Here is a 14,147-nt window from a genome sequence, read left to right as displayed (position 1 = left end):
CCCCTGCTCACGTGAGTAGTGACATGTTATTTCTCGATATGTCCATACGGTTTCGGACTCGAGCCTGCGTTCAGACGTTTGCTTCAACCGCCCACGTAGCACGAGTATCGCGTTCCTGCGTGGGGCACAGTAGGCCGCAAAAGCCGTGAGTCGGCGCCAATCATGATGTAAACCTCGCTCTATGGCCCGTGGTAGACCCCTTCCCCTGCCACACCGGAGGAACCTTTTCCCTTCAGACGCTCAAGCGGCATGCTCAGTCCTCTTCGGAAGTCTGCGACTGGGAGGGCGACCGAAGATCGACTATGTCCTCCTTCGGCCACAGCACTTTCCCCTGCTTTCCAGAATCCACATTGAGCACCTGGCCGTGGACGTGACTGCTGAAGTTGTCGCTCGCGAGGAACAGTATACTCCTGGCCACAGCATCTACCGGCACCGGCTTCCCGAGTCCAGTCTGTGGGAAATCAACATCAGCGCACATGCGTGATTGTACGTCGGGAAAGCGAGCGCTCACCGTGGCCTGTGCATCCAACCACAGCTGTTCAGGGTTCTCGACGCACTCTTGCCTAAATCTTGCCGTATCAACGGGCCCTGGGGCAACAGCATTGACTCTGTGGCAGGAACATAAATTCAAGTTAGAAAGATGATTCTCACTCCAGGCAAAAGCAGCAACGGAACGGAACAAAAAAGAGAAAAAGAAGACGGGAGGAAAAGAGCTCAACAACAGGACAAATAAAAAGATAGGGAAAGAGAAAGAGAAAAGGAAAGAGAGAACCCACCTCGCCTTCCCATACACCCTCGGCGCATCCGCCGCCAGACTCTTCAGCAACCCGCCCTGCACCGCGCTCTTGGCCGCCGCGTAATCCGGATGCCCGCGCTCGCCGAACCAGCCGCTCTCGCTGCCCACCAGCACCAGGCACGCGTTCTCCAGATACTCCCAGCTGCCCTCGGCGTCGCGGATGCCGCGCAGCCACTGCCTTGCCGTCAGGAACGTGCCGACGACGTTGACGTCGAGCGTGCGCCGGAACTGCTCGACGCTGACGTCCGCCACACCACCACCTCTTCCCTCCTCCTCGTCATGATGCGGCAACACGCTGAGATCCAACCCCGCCAGCGCGACGCAGCAGCCCACGGGCCCATTCTCGGCGACGGCGCGGCGCCACGCGCGCGCCAGCGAGGCCTCGTCGGCGACGTCGCCGTGGTACTCGTGCAACGTGCCCGGCCCGCTGTAGTCCGTCTCCGCCGGCTCGTCGTCTTCGTCGTCGGAGGGCGCGTCGTCGTGCGCGATGTCGACGGATGACACGTGCGCGCCTTCTTGCGCGAAGGCCCGCACGACGGCCGAGCCGATGAGGCCCGCGCCGCCGGTGATGAGGACGTGCGTGTCCTCGAGGCCGAGGGAGAGCGGCATTGTCGGGCGCGCGGCGTGGCGTTTTTTTGTGGTTGGTTGGTTGGTTGAGGGGTTGGCTTGCTTTGTGCTTTTTTTCTTTTTTCTTTCTCCCTTTTTTTCCTTTTGTTCTGGCTCGCTGCTTATTTGGCGGGTGAGATAGGTAGCGCTGTGACGTCGTGGATCGTGACGGGCGTTGTGGCGTGGGGCTTCTTGGTGGTGGGGTAGACGATGGCGCTATCCGTAAAAGGCAAGCTTACGACAGGGGATACGAACATGGGTGCCGACGTCTCCAAACGTGTGCTCGATGACTAAGGGGGTGGATGAGTAAAGTTCGTTGGAAGATATGTCAGTTCTAAAATGAAGGCTACGCTGGGTCTCATTACTTGGTTGTTTGGATGATACTAATGGCCCCATGTCTGGGCAGATATGTGCATGCGACGCTGGATTAATTGGGACTGATGGGATACCGCATAAAAGCAGATATCAGTCTTGCTTTGCAGCTCCATCATTCTCAGCCACCTGATATCTCCGGCACACCATCTATACCTTACGCACGCAAAAGCCAGTCCGCGGGAAATGCAGCCTCACCACCTTCCCCCTCTCCTCGACGTCTACATCAATCACCACCTCATCCAACCCCAGCCCAACCAACCGTCCCCGATCCTTGTGCGCACTCCCGTAGTCTGTGGGGAAAACCTCCACGACCTGCCCCTTCTCCAGCCCAACCACGCGCGCACTCCCCTCATCCCACACCACCTCGGCCCCATCCTCCACAAACACACTGCCGTCCCCAAACACCCTCTCCAACACCTCCTCGTCGCTCACCACATTCCCCCTCGGGCCCTCCCTCTCCGGATCCCAGGCCCCCCTCTCCTTCAACGCCGCCCTCCACCTTCTCACCCACGCCACCGTCCGCGGAAACCTTTCCTCCACCTTCCTCACCTCCTCCTCATCCCCCAGGGCGCCCCTCAAAAACGGATCCTCCAACACCCAATCAAACACCCAAACCGCCTGCAAATCCACCAAGCTCGGTCCAGGTCCCAAGACCCACTCACGCCCATCCGCCAACCACGTCCCCTCGACCACCCCCATCGCCGCCTCCAGCGCGGCCCGACACTTCGGCCTCCCCTCCTCAACCCTGGCCACATCATCCAACCTCACCCCCGCCAACTCCTCTCGATCCGACACAAACTTCGGATCCCTGCACATCGGCATCTCGGGCGTCATCAACCCCACAGCGCTTCCAAACACGCCCCCCTCCACCATCCACGCCTCCACCACCCTCGCCAGCCCCCTCGCCGCGCCATCGTCCACGCCAAAGGCGCCGCCCATGGGCAGCAACGCCGGATACCTTTCGGACCCGGGGAAGAGGCGGTCCAGCTTGGCGAGGATGAGGCGGGAGTCGCACAGCAGCGTCGCGCCGGCGATTTGCACGACGGGGATGCGGCGGTAGCGCAGGCGCAGCGCTTGGGACAGCAGCGGGCGCGGCGGCATGGGTGGTTGGATGGAGACGGAATACGGGATCCGCCGCAGGTCGAGGTACCAGCTGATGCGCCGGCTGTACACCGAGCCCGGGTAGCAGAAGAGCGTGATGGGGGGTGGGGGTGGGGGCGGGGGGAGTTTCTTGTCCGCCATGGTTTTTTTTGTTTTTGTTGTTGTTGTTGTTGTTGGTGGTGGTGGTGGTGGTGGTGGTGGTTTGGAGGGAGGAGGGTTGGTCGGTTGGTTTCCCCCTTTTTGTTTTTTTTTTGCGTTCCTTCCTTTTCGAGTTGGTGTGCGCGACTCGAGGGCGGTGTGTGTGTTCGTCGGGAAAGTCTAAACGCTGGTGGTTGAAAGCAAGTGTGGGGGAGGCTCCGATGATGATGATGATGATGATGACGGAGCGGTGCGAACCGCTCAGGAAAAGGGTGCGGGAAAAGAAGCTTTATAAGCTTTCCTGGCACCCGTTGAGCTAAAATGGAGCAGATCTCCCCATCTGTGGAGCCAACCGTTTCGAAATGGACCCATGAGGCGGAGCAACGTCCACCGTAAGTCCGGGCGATCCACAAATTGAATCAAGAGGGCCGGGCATGTCGATGTGCACGATAGAGACGATCTGCGGCTGCACCAACGAATCGGGAGATATAACGACTATCTCTATAGCTGCAACAATGCGATCTACTATGCGCGGAGAACTTTCTTTTCAGTCTACATCTAATAATACGATTCTGACTCTACGGCTTCTTTGTCTATCCAACTATGCGATCCATCCTTGAAAGAATAAGGCACATTAGCCCGCTCCAGGCTTCATGTGCTGCCATGCACCCTCGGCCGTCCATTTCCCGGCTTTGGTGTAGTCTCCCGTAAAATGCCCGTTCATGTATGCAAACCTGAAGTATTCGGGGAGTTTAATGTCCTGTCGTACCCAAGTGAAGCTTGTCTTGCCCTCATCCGAATACGCGCGGAATCGCTCAACATCATTCACAAGGACGCTGACGGCGTCGTACTTTTGCGGCAGCGGCAGCTTCCACTCGAACGTGATGTTGGGCATGAGGCTGAAAGACGAATCCATCACGTTATGGATGATGGGGGGCAGGATCTCAGGCAACAGCGTCCCAATGTGCGCATCTTGACGAAGCTCTTGTGGAGTCTGCAGAATACTGTCGAATCCCCACCGAGCGATTCCGTTGATGAACAGACCGACAAGAATACCCTGGAACAGAAGACTGGGCCGGTTCTGCATCGACGTGCCTGGAATAAGCAAAAGCGCCAAGATGTAATGGTGAATGCGGACATTCATCTGCGGCACCGCCACCATGGCAAGAATACAGCTCGACATGATACCATAAATCACAAGGTACCGCGGAAGCCTTCCTTCTACACGCAGGGCATAGGCCTGGCCCAGGGCGATGAAGAAGAGCGAAAGGACGATGATGATGAGGGCCGGAATGGCTCCGGGTTGCTGCTGGATGTCGTGCGGTGTGAGGCGCTGAATGGGAATCTTGTCGAACGTATAGTTGTTCAGCGCGCCGACCCAGCAGCCACCGAGCCAGAGAATCGTCTTCTCAACCTGCGCCGTGAGGCCGGCCAGGGTAGGACGGACGGAAAACTTGTACATGACGAAGGCACAGAACGCAGCGGGTAGGAAGCGTCCTAACGCCATGCTGACGAGAGCATGATAATCGCCATGCATAGGTGGATCCGACGCCAGTGCGACGTGAAAGAAGATGCCAAAGAAAACCGAGGGGAAGAATACGGCTGGCGATGTGGTGAAAAGCGATAGGAGGACAGTGAAGGTCAACGAAACGGCGAAAAGAGACCAGCGCAGGTCCTTGCACTGCGAAGCGCTCCCTTCAACAAAGGTGAAGGAGAGCGGAAAGTAGGAGTCGAAGGAGATACTGGCGATGTGATGGGCCCAACGGCCGGGGAATTTGCTTTGGGTGCCGATGCGCGAAATGACGCCGCAGCCGCCATCCTTGTCGCTGACAAGGCCGGCATGAATTGCAGAGCCGCACACGAAGGAATCGCCGCGATAGATGGTGCTTCCAATCTTGTCCTCTCCAGAGCCGCCCTCGGTGGGACCACCAATGACGAGAGGCCTGTAGTTGACCTCCTCATCACCAACGGCATGAGGGTTCACCACCTCAACGCGCTTGCAGTTGGCGGGGCAGCGGAAAGCAAAGGTATCATTGCCGAACGGACGGCAGTCATCTCCGTTCAAGCCGCATTTGTTGTTATCCTTCCTAGCACAAGTCAGTCGACCACGAGGCAGATGGCGGTTCGCAGACGCATGCATACCAGAGGCGCGAGGTACAATCAAGCATGACCGGGGGACCATATTCGCCGATATCGGTCGAGAAAGCCGACCTGCGCAGCACAAGCGCGAAAGAGAGGAGCCATAGCGCATAGAAAGCGGCCAGGAGCCACGCCTTGTGCTTCCGCTTGGGCAGGTATGTATCCAACAGGCGCGGCGGAGCGGTCTGGATGGCGGGGAAGAAGGGAGTGATTTTGTACGGGCGCGGGGGCGTCGGACCCTTGACCCACGTGGCAACAGAGTTCACCAGCCGGGCCAGTGGGCTGGGGACGTAGCTGGGAGGGCTGGGCGGGGCGGGCAGGTCGTCGATGTCGTCGTAGCTGTACGGCTCGGCATGTTGCAGGTTGTTGGTGGCAGTGGCGTCCGAGTCGACGGCGGTGCTGGTCGAGTCGTCGCGATACTCGTTCTCCTGGTCCCTGGGTGGTGACATCTGGTTGGCACCCGAGGCCGGCGGATGGTCTGGGTCGGGTCAGCCTCGTGCCGGAATGCGCCGGAGTCAATGGTCAGCGGGCGTGGCGACGTCGGCCAGCGATAGTCGGGCAGCGCGGCGCGTGGGATAACGATGGACGGTGGGAGAGACAAGAGAGAGGCCGCCTTCTGGTGGGGCGTCGAGAAAAGGAGGGAAGGTGTCGTGGTGGTGAGGCAGTCAGGCGGAGGGTCGTACCTGCATGCTGGTGCTGGCAGCCGCCATGACGTGCAGGGCCGTGCTCCCGGCGGCCGGGCAGCTCGTGGCTCTCGTCTCCTCCGAACTTTGTCCACCACCCGTCCATGGCAGTTGTCGACGTGGTTGTCTCTGCTCGAAAGGGAGTCGCGGGCTGGGGGCGATGGCCCGCCTCGCTCCCGTCTCCACTGCGGCGTGCGCAGTGCGTCAGGCCTGGCGGCCTTGCGGCCTTGCTGCCTGGCACTGGCGGTGGCCGAGAAGGGACGCGTCCCGTCTGCGCGTCCGTGAGCGGTCCGCGGTGAGCGGGACTGGCGCGCTCCGAAGAGGCAGCTCGCGTCTGGCTGCTTACAATTGCAGCTTCTCTTATCGCCGACGCTATCGCAATAATGCATGATCCCTCAGCATGGCGACAGCGCACTCCCATCCTTCCCCACATTCCTCCCAGCTGTGAACTCGCCTTCTCTCCCGTCGCAGCACCAGGCCGGACCCCCCAAAATGGAGCCGAACAAAGAGCTGCCCAAGCCGGCAGATCTCTCGCATCATCTTTCGCGCAATGCCAAGCGCCGGGAGCCCTCGTCTATGAAGTCATTCTACAAGTACTTCATGATCCCGGGAATCGGCCAGCTTGCTGGAGGTCCGACTCCCTGCTGCCTTCATCGTAGCTCTCTGAGTGCTCATATACTGTCCAGGTCTTCCCAACGAGAAATATTTCCCCTACGACGACTTCGAGGCCCGTGTAGCGCTGCCTGATCGCTTCAAGCCTACTCCCAACGACCCTGTCGACCCTCCCACTGATGAATTAGCCAATGCCTCCCTTTCTGACTCGCCTCAATCCGCTCGCATCCTTGTTCCTCACACCTCTGGTACCACGGATCTCCTGCGGAAAATCGACCTGGACACTGCTCTCCAGTACGGCACTGCCCAGGGCTACCCTCCCCTCTATCAATTCGTCCGCCAGTTCACCACCCAGAACCTGCACCCCAACGTCCCTTACCGCGGTGGTCCCGAGGTTATCCTGACTTGCGGCTCTACCGACGGCTTTTCCAAGGTCGTCCAAGCTCTGACTAACGAATGGGACGAAGACCGGGACCCCATAGACGACAGGGAGGGCGTGCTGGTCGAGGAATACTGTTACACGAACGCCATCCAGGCCGTGCGCCCTCGCGGCGTCAATGTTGTGCCCGTCAAGATCGATGACGAGGGAATGCTGGCCAAAGGCGCTGGTGGTCTTGAAGATGTTCTCGACAGCTGGGATGTGTCCAGAGGCCGACGCCCGCACCTGATCTACACCGTAACGTATGCAATCTTATTCTTGTTCAAATCCCACGTGCTCAAGAACTGACACGGACTCGCAGAATCGGTCAAAACCCAACCTCGGGCGTCCTCAGCGTACAGCGCCGCAAAGAGATCTATGAGCTCTGCGTCAAGTACGACATCATCATTGTCGAAGACGATCCCTACTGGTACCTTCAATTCCCGTCAGCCTCCCCCAAGTCCACCCCGCCCGCGAAGCCGGAGGGCAAGTCCTCAGGCTTCGACTTCCTTGACTCCCTCGTGCCATCGTATTTGTCGGTCGATTACGAGGGCCGTGTCATCCGCATCGACACCTTCAGCAAGACGGTCGCCCCTGGCTGCCGCCTCGGCTGGCTCACCGCCCAACCCGCCATTGTCGAGCGCATCCTGCGCCTGACGGAGACGTCAACCCAGCAGCCCTCCGGCTTCGTGCAGTCCATGATCGCCGAGCTCATCATGGGCCCGCAGAGCAAACAGGACGGCGGCCAAGGCGGCGCCAAAGACGGCCGCGGCTGGGACGTCAGCGGCTGGGTGCGTTGGCTCGAAGGGCTGCGCGGCAACTACGAGCGACGCATGAACGCCATGTGCGACGTCCTGGACGCGGGCAAGCAGCTCGTCAAGACGGGCCGCCGCAGCTCTCTGAGCACGCTCGTCCACCCCTCATCCTCCAACGGCACCACCGAGGACGCCGACGCCGACGAGTGGGCCGTCGTCGAAACCAACCAGATCTACTCCTTTGTCCGCCCGCTCGGCGGCATGTTCGTCTGGCTCCGCTTCGACTTCACCACGCACCCACTTGCGCGCTCATCTACTATCCCGCACGCACGCCTCTCTCGCGCTCTCTGGATCCTCCTCACCACCGCTCCTTACCGTGTCCTCGTCTCCCCCGGCGGCATCTTCGCCCCTACCCCTGAGATTTCCGCCCGTGATGGTTACAACTGCTTCCGCATGTGCTTCGCCGCTTGCCCCGAGGAGGAAGTTGTTCCCATCACCCGCCGCTTCGTCAAGGGTGCTCGCGCCTTCTTCCGCATTCGCGACCCCGCCCGTATCGACGAGATCCTCAAGGATGACGATCCGGGTGTTGAGGAGGAGGCAATGAAGATGGGTGGTTTGGCTGGATTTGGATTCTGTTAAAGGGAGGAAAGAAGAAGAAATGGTTCGACAGGAAGAAGTAGAAGATGAAATGAAGGAATTGTAAGAAGATTCTTGGAAGACGTAGTTGTAAAGATTGGCTCAGATTAGAGGAGGGCGGAATTTCATTAGCAAGGAATAGGGTGAATCGGGAGATGAACATATTCCATAATGACTATATACTACGATTATGACACAATGACATGGGACCTTACACAACATCTTAGATATTGCGTCGGTGATTGACAAATGGAAGCGGACTGCCAGACTTCCATTCCGCTTTCGGTGTGGCTTAGCCTGAATTTATAGCTGCATCGATCGGCTAGCGAACTAGAAACACCTCTTGGGGCCGTGAGCGACACTCATGTATGACGACATGTTGATATCGTGGTTCAAGCTGCACAACTCGTACACAAACGGTCTGTTGGAATGTCGAGGCTAGCACAGTTGTGGTTTATCTCCAATACCCTGCCGAATACGGATCTAAGCATGACGTAAATGTTGCATTTGAGTTTCTTGACAGATGCATGTAGCCGATCTTTCCAGAGTATACCCTGGCTTTGGAATACCAGTGCCGCGGGACCTCTCCATTCTTTCCGATCCAGGCCAATACCTAGCCTCCCGACTTGCGCAGCGAGGGGTTTGACTTTTTATAGACCGGTCAATTAATTGCGATGGAAGACCTCACGGGGACGTTGAAGAAGCTCTGCTGCCCTGCACAAAGACGCACACATCCCGTCTGCTCAACCATCAAGGTTCCTCCACCTTTTTTTGATACCACCCATTTCCAGACAGCCGCCCTCGATGGCCTCACTACGTCTCATCTGCATAATCACCCTTTTCGTCACGGCGACGGCGGCGCGCAGATTCCACTTCCCCAAATCACCACGTCTGGTCGAGAGGCCGCTCCGGCCGCTGTTGTTCGTTGACTCGAACCTGGTTCAAATTTCCCTCACGGACGACGACGACGGCGCGCGGCCGCGGACGGCCATGCACAACATCACGTTTCCGGCCCGCACGTGGATGCCGGACAGGTGCAGGCAGACGCCATGACCCGCACGCACCGTTGAGCGACGAGGGGTAAAAGGTAGAGAAGGCAACACGCAACCTTTTTCATCGAGATAAACTCTCCAAACTCAATCATCGAGCATCAACTAGCCATTGGATACACGGATCGCGTCCGCATCGTCATTATACAACATGCTCGCATGTCCCCGACCCATTCCCATCCCGCCCCCATCTCCCCGAACTCATTACACCGCCATCGCGAAAGAAAAGGGGAGAAAAAAAAAAAAGGACAACAGGGCTCGCTCGCCAACTACATACACTACTCCATCTCCCAAAACCCACTCGCGCCCTCCAAGTCGTCCACATTCAGCAACGCCACGCCCTCATCCAACAGCGTGCGCCACACGGCATTCCGCGTCCCGACCGGCCACCCGGGGGCATCCCAATACCTCGCCGCGATGCCGCGATCGCGCGCGGCGGCGACCTGCCCGCGCAGCGTGGCGAGCTGCGTCTCGTTCAGGGCGGGCACGGCGGAGCCGCCGACGTCGCCAAAGACGGCGGCGAAGTCGGTCGAGGCGACGGGCGAGATCTCGGGGCCGGTGATGTCGTCGGGCAGGTCGGCGAGGGGGGCGTCGAGGAAGAAGTCGCGAGCAGCGTTAGCGTCGTCGTCGGAGGAGGAGGATGATGAGGTTTGGTTCAGCACGTCCGACAGCCGCGTGTTGCCGGTGCCGATGACGGTGACGGGCCCGGCGACGAAAGTGTCGTTGGCGGGGAAGTACGTCGTCAGGTAGCCGGCGGCGCGCAGCGGCTCGAGGGCGGCGTGCGCGGCGGGGAAGGTCGAGTCGGCGTCCGTCTTGAGGTCGATCCAGAGGTAGAGCGTCTGGCCCGCGTCGGTGTCGAAGACGCCGTTTTTGGTCGGGGTTTGGACGAAGGGCGTCGAGGGGTTCTGGCGGCGGAGCGTGTCCAGGATGGGCGAGATGTAGAGCGCCGAGAGGGTGCGGGCGTGGGTTAGGGCGCTTTCTTCGTGGCCGACCTTGGGGGGAAGTGGTGTGAGTTTTCTTTTCGTTTTCTTGCGTGTTTGGAGGAAAGAAACTCACGTAGAGGGTTCCGTTGATCAGCCACACATCCGCCTCTGTTGATACAGCCCCGTAAGACAGCCCCGAGTAGAATGGCACATCCCTCCAGTAGTCGTTGTGGCTGTGGAAAGGTTTCTGATTGAACCCATCGTCGTTAGCTTGGGGCCGTCCTTTAGCAGGGGTGCTACTCACAGGAATGATACCACGCGTCAGATCAGTGGGATACGTGTACAAGTCGCTGCCGTGCGTGTTTTGCAGGATGTTCTGCAGCGTGCTCGACACGTCGGGTATGGCGGCGGCGTCAACAGCGCGGGCTGCGGCGAGCGCCAGCGTTGACGAAATGACGGATGGCTTCATTCTTCCCAAGCTCTTGAAGTGCGAAGCAACTGGCAACACTGACTACTTCTCAATGCACGTCGAAACAACGAGCGACGGACTCGGAACTCGGCGGGATGCAAATACGGCGCTGGGGCAAAGGGAAGGGGCGTAGCCGTTGAGGCAGGTGAAAGAGACGGATCCCTAAGGGTCTGACACGGCGTTAATATATAGTTCAGTCCGGGTGAGCGGTGACGGGCGGCCGCAAGGACTGATGAGATGACGGGATTATGTACCGGGATGCGGGACGGTCGGGTCACGGCCGGGGGCGGGCACGACCCAACCAATCAATGACGCATGTGCCTGTCTTCTCTCTCCACGTGCGTGGCTGAGCATCGGACCAACCTTCCTTCGGCTCGCCTTGATCTGGCAGTCAATCTATTCTCTTTCAGACGTGGGCGTCAAATTCATGCAAAACAATTCAGACATGGAGTCTGGCTCGGTAGAAACGAAGTTGATTCAAGGGGTAAAGCCCTACAACTCTTGTACGCTCAGAATGAATATAAGAGTTGATTGTCCTTCATCCTATCTGAGTTCCGACTCTCAGAGCAACTTCATCCTATCTTGTCCGCTTTTTGTTTTTTGTCTACCGATTCTAGATATGATCAAATCAAAGACCACATTAACCCGTCTGATACCATCCAGAAGACCACCCATCCAACGCCGTCGCCAAATTCATATCCATCTGTGACCCATGCCCGCACGCAATCTGGGACTCGAAATACAAAAATACACCCAATGCAACCCGCACTACGACGGCAACACCTTCTTGTTCTGCTTTCCAAGCGTGCGTTTGAGCTTCTTTAGCATCTGGTTTCCCGTCGCTCGGAGCTCCTTGTTCTTGTCTCTGTTGTACTCCTTGTATGCCATGTCTTGGCCACCGCTCAGCTCGCCCAGCGTTCCAGCCGTGCGACGCACACCCCTCCTGAACCTGTTGCCTCCCTTCCTGTCGAAGAGATCTCCCTCGTTCTTCTCCACTTCGCCTGCCACGTCGTTCTGCATGATGACGTCCTGGAGGAGTTCGCGCCGCTCTTGCGGAGTGGCATACACCAGTCCAGGAAGGTTCTCGATGCCCTGAAGCCGAGTGATGACACGGAAAGAGTAACCTTGGTCGACTAGGAAGGCTTGTCGCTTCGACGAATAGAACATTTCGGTTGTATCCTTCGAAACGAGCGAGTAGAAGAACGCGTTGAATCCTTCATCGTTTCTACGCTTGGCCCGCAGGATGCGGCCTAGACGCTGCGCCTCCTGACGACGCGATCCGTAATGCGATGAGATCTGGATGAGGCATGTTGCTTCCGGCAAGTCAAGAGACGTGTCTCCAATCTTGGAGAGGAAGATCGTCTTGACGTCTTCATTGTACATGAAGTTCTGAAGCACCGTTTGCCGCTCCTGGTTGGACGTACCGCCGTAAATGAAGGCCTTGTTGAGTCTCCTCGCGTACGCCTTCAACGCGTACACGTTGTCAGAGAACACAATTGTCTTGTCGCCTCTCTTTTCGTGGTAGTCGATGAGGAACTGCGCTGCCTGGAACTTGCGAGGGTTCATCGTGTACAGGAGCGACTTCTTATTTACCGTCTTGGCCTTCAAGTACTCGGCGTAGAACTCTGTCGTCATTTGACACCAGACTTCTGAGCAGATGACCTTGGCAATGAAGCCGTTTTCAGACAACTCTTGCCAATTGGCCTCGTACAGCTTGGGCCCGATGAGAAAGTTTAAGTCGACAATCTTGTCATCTTCACGAAGCAAGGTGGCCGTAAGACCAAGCTTCGCATGCGAAGGCACGGCGTGCGTGACTCGACTGAACATTTCTGCAGGGACGACGTGCACCTCGTCGAGAACCATGAGACCCCACTCTCTTTGTGTGATGAAATCCATGACCTTCTGCGAGTCGTACGACCTCGTCCGGTTCATGGCAATCATGTTGTACGTGGAGATGAGGACACCGGTGTTACCCGAGAAGAAGTCTTTCTGTTCGGCGGTGAAGACGGCGATGTCGCTGGGGTTGATGTTGGACCACTTGATGAACTCGTCACGCCACTGCAACACGGACATGGTACTCGTGCAGAGCACAATGCAGCCTTTTCTCACGGTACAGGCGGCGGTGATGCCGACCAGAGTCTTGCCGGCACCGCAGGGCAAGACGATGATTCCACTACGAGCACGTCCGTTACCAAACATCTTGGTAAGAGCCTGTTCTTGGTACGGCCGGATCTCGACACCCGGCCGAATGTCAATTTCCAAGTTGGCGTTGGCGAAATCATTGCGGAAATCGTACTCCTCAGTCAGCGGCAGCCCGATTGCTCGACAGCGTTTCGACACAGTCTGAACACTGGGACCGTCTATTTGGAAGGAGTGGACCTGATCTTCTTCCTCATCGTCGTCTTCTTCCCTGAGCACGTTCATCATTTGATCAGCGTCTTCTGGCTGTGGTTGTGCCTGAGCGGCCTGCTTGGCGCCGGCGGCCATGTTGGTACCGGGAATGACCAGGTCGCCCTTCTTGGCAGCGGTGGTCTTCATCAAGCCTTCAGTGTTGTCTATTCTGCAGGGGCCGATGATGGAGTCGCGCAGCAGCGTGCGGAGGATGTCCGGATCAGAACTCTCGACAAAGTACTTGGTCTGTTTCAAGACCAGTCTGACTTTGCCGAACGACTTTGTGGACTGGATGATGAAATCCTTGACCTCTCCATCCAATGGTGTCTTGGACAGCTTTTCCAGCTGGTTGATGATTTCTTCGGTCGAGAGGCCAACCGAGACGGCGGCGAAAAGACTGTTGGCGGTGAGAGAGTATTCATGCATGAGAGACACACGCGACTGAGGCTCGGCGATGTTGATGAGAAAACGCTCGGCCGTCTTGAAGTAAGGAGAGAAACTTTCTAGGATGATCTTGCCCTCGGGAGTCACCCAGAGAGGGCGGTCGGCGTGCTCTTTCTTCAGGTCCAGGCTCGAGTAGTCGTGGCCTTGGAAATAGCTGGACATGGCATCCGGCCTCCTGACACCGGGGTCCGCAGTCCTCTTGGAGCGCTGGAAGCGCTCAACTAGCATCCGCATCTCGTCCTGCTCCGCAACCTCGTCCGCGGTGGGCTCAGTGTACTCGTCATCGCTGCTGGCCATGCTGCTGGGCGTGTTCATGCCGGACGCCACCCTCTTCGAGGCACCGCCGGTCGGCGCGGTCGCCTTGCGCTTAGCCGCCATGGGACCTACGTTGCTCCTGAGACTGACACGGGTAGACGTTCGACTTCGGGGGCGGTTGGAGCGGCGCGGCGAGCGGCGGCGAGAATGCAGACGCCGGGGAGCTTGCAGGCGAGCGAAGGGTCGAATGGGTGCGAAGACCGAGCGGGTGCGGATGACGAACAGCGCGCAGCGAGGGACGAGCGACAGTGGGGCGCAAGGCCGGGATGACGACGACGAGGTTGGCGGTGGGCGGCG

General features: G+C 58.3%; 5 protein-coding genes across 5 annotated transcripts; 1 reads left to right on the top strand and 4 right to left on the bottom strand.

Annotated features, from left to right (window-relative positions):
* Positions 1-253: 253 nt before the first annotated feature.
* On the bottom strand, positions 254-1,405 carry SLS55_006072 (uncharacterized protein; the record flags this gene model as incomplete). Its single annotated transcript, XM_066777509.1, has 2 exons — positions 254-608; positions 777-1,405. 2 exons carry the CDS (start codon positions 1,403-1,405, stop codon positions 254-256), a joined length of 984 nt encoding a protein of 327 aa, XP_066631604.1.
* A 2,245-nt stretch (positions 1,406-3,650) lies between these two features.
* SLS55_006071 (uncharacterized protein) lies at positions 3,651-5,604 on the bottom strand (the record flags this gene model as incomplete). The annotated part of the gene is made up of 2 exons (XM_066777508.1): positions 3,651-5,103; positions 5,159-5,604. The coding sequence occupies 2 exons, from the start codon at positions 5,602-5,604 to the stop codon at positions 3,651-3,653; spliced, it is 1,899 nt and encodes a 632-aa protein (XP_066631603.1).
* Positions 5,605-6,330: 726 nt separating this feature from the next.
* SLS55_006070 (uncharacterized protein) lies at positions 6,331-8,262 on the top strand (the record flags this gene model as incomplete). The annotated part of the gene is made up of 3 exons (XM_066777507.1): positions 6,331-6,469; positions 6,525-7,131; positions 7,191-8,262. 3 exons carry the CDS (start codon positions 6,331-6,333, stop codon positions 8,260-8,262), a joined length of 1,818 nt encoding a protein of 605 aa, XP_066631602.1.
* A 1,324-nt stretch (positions 8,263-9,586) lies between these two features.
* SLS55_006069 (uncharacterized protein) lies at positions 9,587-10,700 on the bottom strand (the record flags this gene model as incomplete). Its single annotated transcript, XM_066777506.1, has 2 exons — positions 9,587-10,300; positions 10,365-10,700. 2 exons carry the CDS (start codon positions 10,698-10,700, stop codon positions 9,587-9,589), a joined length of 1,050 nt encoding a protein of 349 aa, XP_066631601.1.
* Positions 10,701-11,468: 768 nt separating this feature from the next.
* Positions 11,469-13,913, bottom strand: SSL2 (DNA repair helicase RAD25; the record flags this gene model as incomplete). Its single annotated transcript, XM_066777505.1, has 1 exon — positions 11,469-13,913. The coding sequence occupies one exon, from the start codon at positions 13,911-13,913 to the stop codon at positions 11,469-11,471; it is 2,445 nt and encodes an 814-aa protein (XP_066631600.1).
* Between the last annotated feature and the right edge of the window lie 234 nt (positions 13,914-14,147).

This window comes from Diplodia seriata (assembly GCF_021436955.1).
Source record: "Diplodia seriata strain FDS-637 chromosome Unknown scaffold_6, whole genome shotgun sequence".
Taxonomy (NCBI): domain Eukaryota; kingdom Fungi; phylum Ascomycota; class Dothideomycetes; order Botryosphaeriales; family Botryosphaeriaceae; genus Diplodia; species Diplodia seriata.
The sequence above is the reverse complement of the archived record's forward strand: the minus strand, read 5'-3'. Positions and strand labels throughout refer to the sequence as shown.